The sequence below is a fragment of the Aplysia californica genome, unplaced genomic scaffold (genome assembly GCF_000002075.1).
Source record: "Aplysia californica isolate F4 #8 unplaced genomic scaffold, AplCal3.0 scaffold00082, whole genome shotgun sequence".
NCBI lineage: Eukaryota > Metazoa > Mollusca > Gastropoda > Aplysiida > Aplysiidae > Aplysia > Aplysia californica.
This window is the reverse complement of record NW_004797352.1, coordinates 11650-20272: the sequence shown is the minus strand read 5'-3', so window position 1 is coordinate 20272 and position 8623 is coordinate 11650. Positions and strand designations below refer to the sequence as shown.

The following is an 8623-nucleotide window of genomic DNA, read 5'->3' as shown; positions in this document are numbered from 1 at the left end:
CAGAGGAGAATCACATCAACATGGCAAGCCAATTCGCGAAGGGTAAAAACAAGACAGACAGACAGACAGAAACAACAGAGGGAAAGAAATGAAGTAGGTTCCATCTGTTGGTGCCGGCCCTCCAATCACCCACTAGGAGAGAGGTTTGAGTAAGTTTTAGTATTAGTAAGAGTTTTACGGCACTCGCAACACAATCAGGTCATATAAGTGCCGAAGATTAGAGGTGTTACAACACACGTAGTCTGTAATTTATACTACAGTAATACATATAACAAATCATAAAACAATAAGCCAAATAATACGCACCTGTTCATCAATATCTCTACCCATGAGGCGACCTTTCAACTCCACCAAGAACCCCCTGACCGCTGGCCAGCCCGGCCGGTCTGGGGGCAGGGTCAGGGTGTTCGCGTCTTCTTCCTCCATTCTCGACGTCCTTCTCAAGTGACGGCCTGGTAACACGGCCACCCGCCTAAAAGCCCCTTTCACATATTCCTGTCGGGGGGACAAAAGCAGAGGTTTAAAAAAATCAATATAAGGTATTGGCGCAGGTTGTTGTTGTTGTTGTTAGCGATCCAACAGCATCTGAGCGTTAACTCTTCTGCATGATGCCATTCGGTAATAGCTGCATGTCTGTTCTAATTGTTGTCTTGAGGAGTAGAGGCAATTAGATGTGTGGGGTAGCTTGGGAAGAAAACATCCCCTTAAATCAGTTAGTTTTCTACAGAAGAACAGATGATGTTCCACTGTCTCTGAGGGGTAGTCACATAGTAGTGGGCAGGCAGCAGACTGCTTTACCCCAATTATTCGGTTGAGATGTTGGTTGAGGGGTAGATGTTGTGTTCTAAGTTGGCGTAGGTAATATTTGAATTTCAAAGAGAAGTACATTGGCACAATAATAACCCTCACTGAGAGCAGGGGAAAAAGTTAAGATTGACGGACACAACAGAGGAAGAGAAAAAATGTAACACCCCAAGTGGCGCCCTCCAACTGCCCAGATATCTATAGACACAACAGAGGGAAAGAAAAGATGTAGAACCTACAAGTGACACCCTCCAACCACCCGCAAACTCCCTGTATTACACATACAGTGGGGTCCCAGCTGGATTTTCTTCGATTCAGCCTGGTTTTTGGTTTACAGAGATTGCTCCAAAAACATTTTATTTTAAAGTTGAGGATTAAATTTTCTTTCAGTTTTCCCCTGTTTTCAGATTAACCGTGTTTGATTTAAGTAAACTTCAGTGTAGAGAGTTTTTAAAACAATTGTTAAATTACACACCATAATGAATGGACTAAACAGTCTATAAATCTGTGGGTTTTTTTTTGTGTTTCGCAGCAGGAAAGACAGTTGCATCTGTCTTAAAAGAACAGCTCCTTTGGGACAACTTGGGCTCTCATCCAAGCAAAATCTGAGCTCATCATTGCCTTTCTCACCCTGCACCAGGGTATAGGCCACGGACAAACACCCTCCACTTTTCTCTATCCTGGGCTAGTCTCTTGATGTTATTCCACGTCTTCCCACTTTTCTGTACATCGATTTCTGTGATTCTTCTCCAGGTTCCACGAGGTCTTCCTCTTGATCTCTTGTCCTGTGGGTTCCAATCCAAAACTTTCTTTGTTATGCAGCTGCCTGATTTCCTGAGAGTATGTCCAATCCATCGCCATCGCCTTCTTCCTACCTCATCTCTGACTAGGATCTGTCTTGTTTTCCTTAACACTTCCACAATTTGGGCTCTCATCCAAGCAAAATCTGAACTAGCTTACTCTAAATGGCCAGGGAGGGTGTCACTGTCTTAAAAAACATCAAGGGTGCATTTCTCAGAAAAAAGTAAGCCTTACTTTCCCCTAAATCACAGACTTGCAGAAAAAGTTTGTTGTTTGAGCTTCAGTCATTAATAACATTCATTTAGCGCAGGAAAAAGTATTTAAGCAAGCAGACAGAAACAACAAGGGGAAAGAAAAGAAGTAGAACCTACCAGTCGTACCTGATCGATTGACCGACACATACTGCATTTTTTTTATAATGGCAAACAGGATCCTGATATATTCTTTACAGTACAGGACTAATATTGTACCTCCTTAATCAAATAATAATAGAATAGCCACTGCTTTAAAAAAAAAAAAAGTATTAGGTAAAATACGGGCAAAATTCAAAATTCCCCTCCCACAAAGAATATCCCTATCATGCCTGTAAATAGCTAGTCACACCCGCCTTCCTTCATTCCAAACGTGTTGACTACGTCTCTCCTTTGTAGTATATAAAGTAGTACAAGGGAAATATACTTCCTACTGCACAGGCAAACCATATCATGCACACTGCTTTAGCCATTGTTTAGCAATGACAATGAACAATTAAATTTTTGTTCAAACTGATTTAAAACAAGCTTAAATTTGAATATGCTGGGCAGAAATTAGTTGAATTTACTCCACCTGTTACAGAAATTATACCTTTGATCTTAAAAGAAAAAGTGCTACAACTTAACAAAGTGGTATTATAGAGGGAGAATTCGCAATGGACTCTTAATTTTAGGCAGCCAATCACATGACCCCTAACGATCACACGCCTCGCATGCTGGCAGGCAAGCTTGTTCCGTTTCCAACTCAGTTTCCGCTTCTACTATTTTATCATTGGATGGGTGATATTTTTCAGTTGTGATACATGAAATGTAGGCCTACTACAACCAGAAATCTGAAAGTTTACGGCAATAAAGAAGACATGTGGGGTGCCTGCCTGGTTGATGATGATGCAGGACAGCTCCTCTTAGTTTTTGAAAAGCAGAATAAAGTCACACAAACATGGCGATTTCTCCGGTTCTAGAAATCTGTCCTTTTTGAACACTCACAAACTTAAAATAAATAGTAACTAGCCTTCTTCCGTACAGATTGGTTGCCAAGTATCAGATTTATTTTTGTCGTGGGGCTTCTAAACAGTAAATATTTAGAAGAAGGCTACCTCTGACCCCGACCAGCCCCCAAAAAACTATGTGACTCAGAGCAGCCCGATTTCCGGCCCAAAGCGCAGTGGGTGATCAGTATTGCTACATTATTAATATCGATGGACAGCCGGAGAGAAAAGAAGGTCTATATATAGGTACAAAAAGTAGGTTAAGCATTGTTAACGTAAAAGAAGGGTGCTTCAGGCATGCAGACTTCTTCTCAGGCCCTGAGACAACAGACCCTCGACACTGATTACTGATTAGATAAGGGCATGCAATAGTCTCAATAAGGACTCAGTAGATAGGCCTCATGGTGTTTGTGGGGAGGGGGAGGGGGGAAGGCTCAGGGACGGGTGCTCCTCGTGCCTCAGATGAGGTGCCAGAACTCCCACTCCCGTGAATTAGGACTAACAATATAGTATATAGGCCTAGTAGTACTAGGTCTACTGGCTAAAGGAAGGTTAGGGGAAACTTTTTGTTTTTTATTGCTGTGGTGCAATCACCTCTTTCCTCTAATATCTAGAATCTAGATCTACATCATCACACAGTCTCTATCTAAAATCTAGATCTAGTACAGCCACTTTTATTCTCACCCCTGATGAGAATAACCCATGTCTCGCTATTCTCACCCCCCCCCCCTCCCCCCATGGTGACAATAGCTCCCTCCCTGGTGTGGGCATGAGGTGAGGACTCTCCCGTGACCTCTTGTAGGCTGATAAAATCACCTAGAGGCCCTTGGCGGCTTACTGCATGTGGTTGGGAACGAATAATAATAATGTAAAAACATTTTTCGCCTCTCCAGTAAAAAAAAAAAAAAAAAGGCTCACTACCGACGCTACTGAGCGGGATGTGGGACCGGTTGCCGGCCGGACTATTAGTTGTTTACAAACTTAACGATGGTAGCCTTTCAGTCTCTGCCTGCACACAATAAATTATGGTTCAAGGAACAGAGAGTGTACAAACGTAACGAGACACGAGTACGAGACAATAAAATGCTCTTGCACGACGGTAGAAAGGTTGTAAATTATTAACTCCTGTCCTGCGTCTGTGTTGAGATGCGAATCTTATCAGCAACCGATTACGTCGGACGTTCTGGGTAGACTGCCTGTAAAAGTGTGTTTTTGCCATGATGGGAGTGCGTTAATCGATGACAAAAATAACGCTCTATCTTTTATAGCTTTCTATTTATAAAGTGTTACGAACACATGAATTTAAACCCCCTCTTACAAGCTGATAAGACATTACGAGTAGTTATGCCCATCTGAATAACCATTTTAGAAGCTCTTGTTGTTATGAATGACCTGGGGTTCGAATGGGGATAATATAGGGCAATTTCTTAATGTTTTGCACTCAAATTGCTCTTTTCACCTGCACAATAGTATTCAAAACTATCAAACAAGCTTATTTTTTATCACGTGGTATCATTTCATACAAAATCAAGCTCACTTGAAAGATTTTGTATAGAAAAATGGAAGTCTTGTTTCCTGACTATCCTTTTGAGCTCCTCATGTTTAAGTGGGTCATTTTGTTCAATAATTTCATTGGACGAACATCTAGAGCTACCAACTTGGCGTGTTTTGAATGAAACGTATGCCTTGGTTACGAACCAACGCAGGCGGTTCAAGAAGAAGGCCACAAACGCACACAAACTCGAGCAGACTGACGCACACACACTTGAGCTGCGTATCCGACACGGGACCCGAATTGAACGGGAGATGATGCTTGGCACGCGTGTGCTGAGCCAGGGGCCAGACTGACGCGGGACCAGAACGCAGGCGAGGTGCCGAAATAGGCTTATCGGGTGACATAAACCCGGCCCCAGCAGGACGAGGGTTAAGACCAAATGGGCGAGGGCGTTAAATCGTGTTATCTAGTTTAATAACTCTTTCCTGACGTAGTGTTTTTGGGGTCTAGACGTAATTAACTTGAGGCTCGATTTGGCTATGCAGGTGGTGTACAAAATAACTTCATAGAAGCATACCATCACTCAAAACGTAACAGATGATATATCAAATTGAAGGGAATTGAATGAGGAATATATCCCAATATGAAACAAGGATTAATTTTGAACATAATTATGCATTAGAAGGGTTAGAAATGGCGATGGTGATGAGAAAAAAATAAATTTTGACAGAAAAAATTACATTCACTACACATGTGAAAGCAAATCAGCACAGCTATCTCATCATATACAGTCCATGCCGACTTTAAGCACGATCATCCGGAGAAAGCATATAAGCGTGCTTAATGCTGAAGCGTGCTTGAGTGCGAAGTAGTCATTGCTCATAATCCACAGATTTTTATGTTGAAAATTTCCTGAGTTATTACCCTTTGTTCATAAGAAGTGGTCGCGCAAAAGTGTACACTGTCATTTTTACCCGCCATGGTAGTTTTTGTTACTTTCGTTTTGTGGTTGAATGGGAATGCAAAACTTAATTTAGACGACCAGTCACGATACGGCACACTAGGCCTACACACTGCCTGTGCGTACCACTCCCTTTGTACCACAGTCAACCACCTCGCACATGATACATTATCAGGATTAACGGATAGCCGAGGGGCAAAGGTGAAATCGTAGCCAGCCTCCCTTTCTCGTCTCCCCGACTCTCTTTGTATTTTTGTCGTCTGTGTGTAGCTTTGCCCTATGTTAGATCCTATGTCCACACGTGCTGCTTTGTACATCTCTCTGCTTTCCTCTCTGCGCGCGTGTGTCTCCATCACTTGCGTTCTTTGTGTTTCTCTTACACTCACTGCTACGATGTAGACTGTGTTTGAACTTCGATGGGTCATCATGAAAGTATTGACTGTCTTGTAAATGAAGCGTACCTGAAGCTGAAGTTACAGTGCTTAAAGGGGTGTAATTTAGCAAAAATTCGGTGAGAGCCTCCGAAACGTGCTTTATGCCGGCACGGACTACAGGCCCAGAGCATAAATATATAAATTTCTGAATGCCCAGCTTTTTATTTCAAAGAAATATTCCAATTCTTGTTTTAGTTACAATGTATACTGAGTTCGGTTACATCGTTTTGTTGATGCAAGACCGCAAGATCTAATTCACTCGTTTTTCCCAAAACCCACGTTTTAACAACTTAGTGAAACTAGATAATATGTTTTCGTTTCCTCAATCCTTTCCGAGTTTTTCAATAGCAATAAAAAGTAATTATAAATGACGGATCGTATTAAAATGAAACAAAACTGAGGTACCCTACACGGCTGATATAATGGCGATACGTCTGCAAGGGGTGTGGACTTGCGCCGATCGGCGATACGTCCGGAAAGAGTCAAATAATCCAAGTTCGTTTCTTTACTCATTCTTTCTTTTTTTCTTGCCCCTTTCCTATTGAACAAAAGGAGTTTGGAGCAAAAACGAGCCAGAGAGCCAAATGAAATTCTCCAGACCAGACATGATGATCCAAAAGCCAAAAGAGCCAAATTTCTGGGATTTGGCTCCAAACTGACAACCCTGACTGACTATTCGGACACGAACAGTGACGAACATGACGCTGTGGAGCATCAGCCCTGACAACCCCCCCCCCCCCCCACCCCCCGGGTCATGCCCGTAAACCTCAGCCCTGATCCCTCTAGGGTAATTTCCGGTAAAACGAGGGGGTGAGAATAGCGAGACATGGGTTAATTCTCACCACTTCCATCTAATATTGAATTGACAAGACTTTGTAAAACACACAACACAAGAACTAAGACAAAGAACCATTAGATTGACAAAGAAACCTACCTGTCACATACACACACACGCACCACCACCACCATACACACAGATCTACACACACAAACACACACACAAAACGGCAGACACACAGGACGTGGGAGAGACTGACTCAACTACACTACACTGACTATGACTGTTAGAGGAATAAGGTTTAAACAAGGTGAAGATTCGAAACTGAGAACATTATTTCACATCTAAAATAAAAACACAAACAATGTAAGACATGCTTATATTCTTACGAGCAGTCTAGACGTGAAAGACTCAATGGCGGCTATTTTTCACGATAAATATATAAAAAGGAGTGTGCAAGGTTTCCACAAATTTTACGATGACTTCCATGTTTGTTGTCATGTGCGCGCGCACCTCAAGGGAATGCATTCATATAGAAAACAATATGAGATAAGTCTCTCCAAATTATGTCCCTTATTTTCAGGGGGGTGGGGGGGAGGATTGCAGGCCAAATCATAATCAGGGCCTAGGCCCTTAATTAAAAATCTAGGGCCTTCTTAGTGAACTCAGACAGATGGGTTACGAGCAAAAAACATCTCAGCCCAGCAGAGAAATTAATGGCGACCCATGATCGTTGTCTGTTTCAGATCTGGGTCCTGAAGAAGTCTTCTACACGTATTATGTGTTGTTGTCTTTGAGTATAGTGCCCAAAACAGTTCATATTAGTTATATCATTTTTTGCTTTTGTTCTTTAGGCACAGAAACTCCATAATCAGAAACATTAAACCTCCATGTCTATGTGATGTTGAAACATCTTTAAAGTGTCGTCATTGCTATCTTTTCTTTCTTCTTTACTCAAGATAACCTCAGCTCCAAGCTCGAAGCAGCAATGGCCGAGGAGTAGGCCTATATAGTACTCTTAATAACCTCTTTGAAATAGGTTAATTTAATACAGTTGAACCTGCTATGATGACCTCCTGTATAGTTAGGCCACCTGTACAAACGGCAACTTTCCATTTTCCCTCTTGCATATTTTATTAATAGAATAGCACCGCGTAAAACGATAACCTGTCCAACGCGGCAGGCAGCCTCTGTCTCTTTAATAAAAAAAATAAATTTATCAACCAACAACTTAAAAACCTGTCTAAGATGGCCACACAAATCTCTCATCACCCGAAGTTTGGTCATAAATCATATATCGGCCCTTGATTCTGTGGACGAGCTGTCATAATCCATTCTCATTTACGAGGTGCCCAACCGGTCGCCAGATTCACGGTCTGGAATTAAACGCGTTTGTTTTTTAGGCTGCGAGTCGGGCAATCGGTTTGTGCCCCCAATCTGGCTAGCCCCGCCTACCAAACCGACCCGAACTGAACCGAACCGATCGTGCCTAGTCCATCCAGTCCAGTGAATGAACCGATCATGTTGCGCTGGTTGGATCCCATCCATTATTTACCCAACATGGCCTGTCGGTAACAAATGTTCAGCTGCTGGTGAGGGAGGTGTATGATCCGTCATAACCTAGGTTTTCTTAGATCTAAAAAGCCTAGGTCATAACCAAAGAGGTTATATATATTTAAATGAGGCACGCCGGCCGTACTGATGAGGGTAAGTAAAAAGGCCCCATGTCTGACACGCATGACGTCACTGCTGCGAGCTCTTAGTATTATAAAACCTCTTTGGTCATAACCTTTTAGCTCGTCCACGACTCATTCACTAAATCATAATAATACGTGAAATGAGCAGTCGCTCTGTTTACCCAGTCCGTAATAATGGACATCAACGTGAACGAGCGACCGAGTAGTGGCGATCCATTTCTTTGTTTTTACCATGGCACTCGGGCGTCTTCGTCTGACAAAATCTCGTTTTGTTGTACCCTGGCACAAAACCAGCAACAAATATAAATAGATACATAAATAAATAAATAAATAAATAAATAAAAATAAATAAATAAATAAAATAAACAAACAAATAAATAAATAAATGAATAAAGGAATAAATGAATGAATGA

At 41.9% G+C, this 8623-nt stretch overlaps 1 protein-coding gene across 1 annotated transcript in view; it reads right to left on the bottom strand.

Moving 5' to 3' along the window:
* LOC118477146 (poly(ADP-ribose) glycohydrolase 1-like) overlaps nucleotides 1-7014 on the bottom strand; it is an 11112-nt gene extending 4098 nt beyond the window's left edge. The window contains exons 1-2 of the mRNA XM_035968788.1: nucleotides 6903-7014; nucleotides 307-495 (exon numbers count right to left, since the gene is read on the bottom strand). Of these exons, the coding sequence (XP_035824681.1) occupies nucleotides 307-426 (120 nt within the window). The 5' untranslated portion in view covers nucleotides 427-495; nucleotides 6903-7014. The remainder of the gene's footprint in view (nucleotides 1-306; nucleotides 496-6902) is intronic.
* Nucleotides 7015-8623: the final 1609 nt, after the last annotated feature.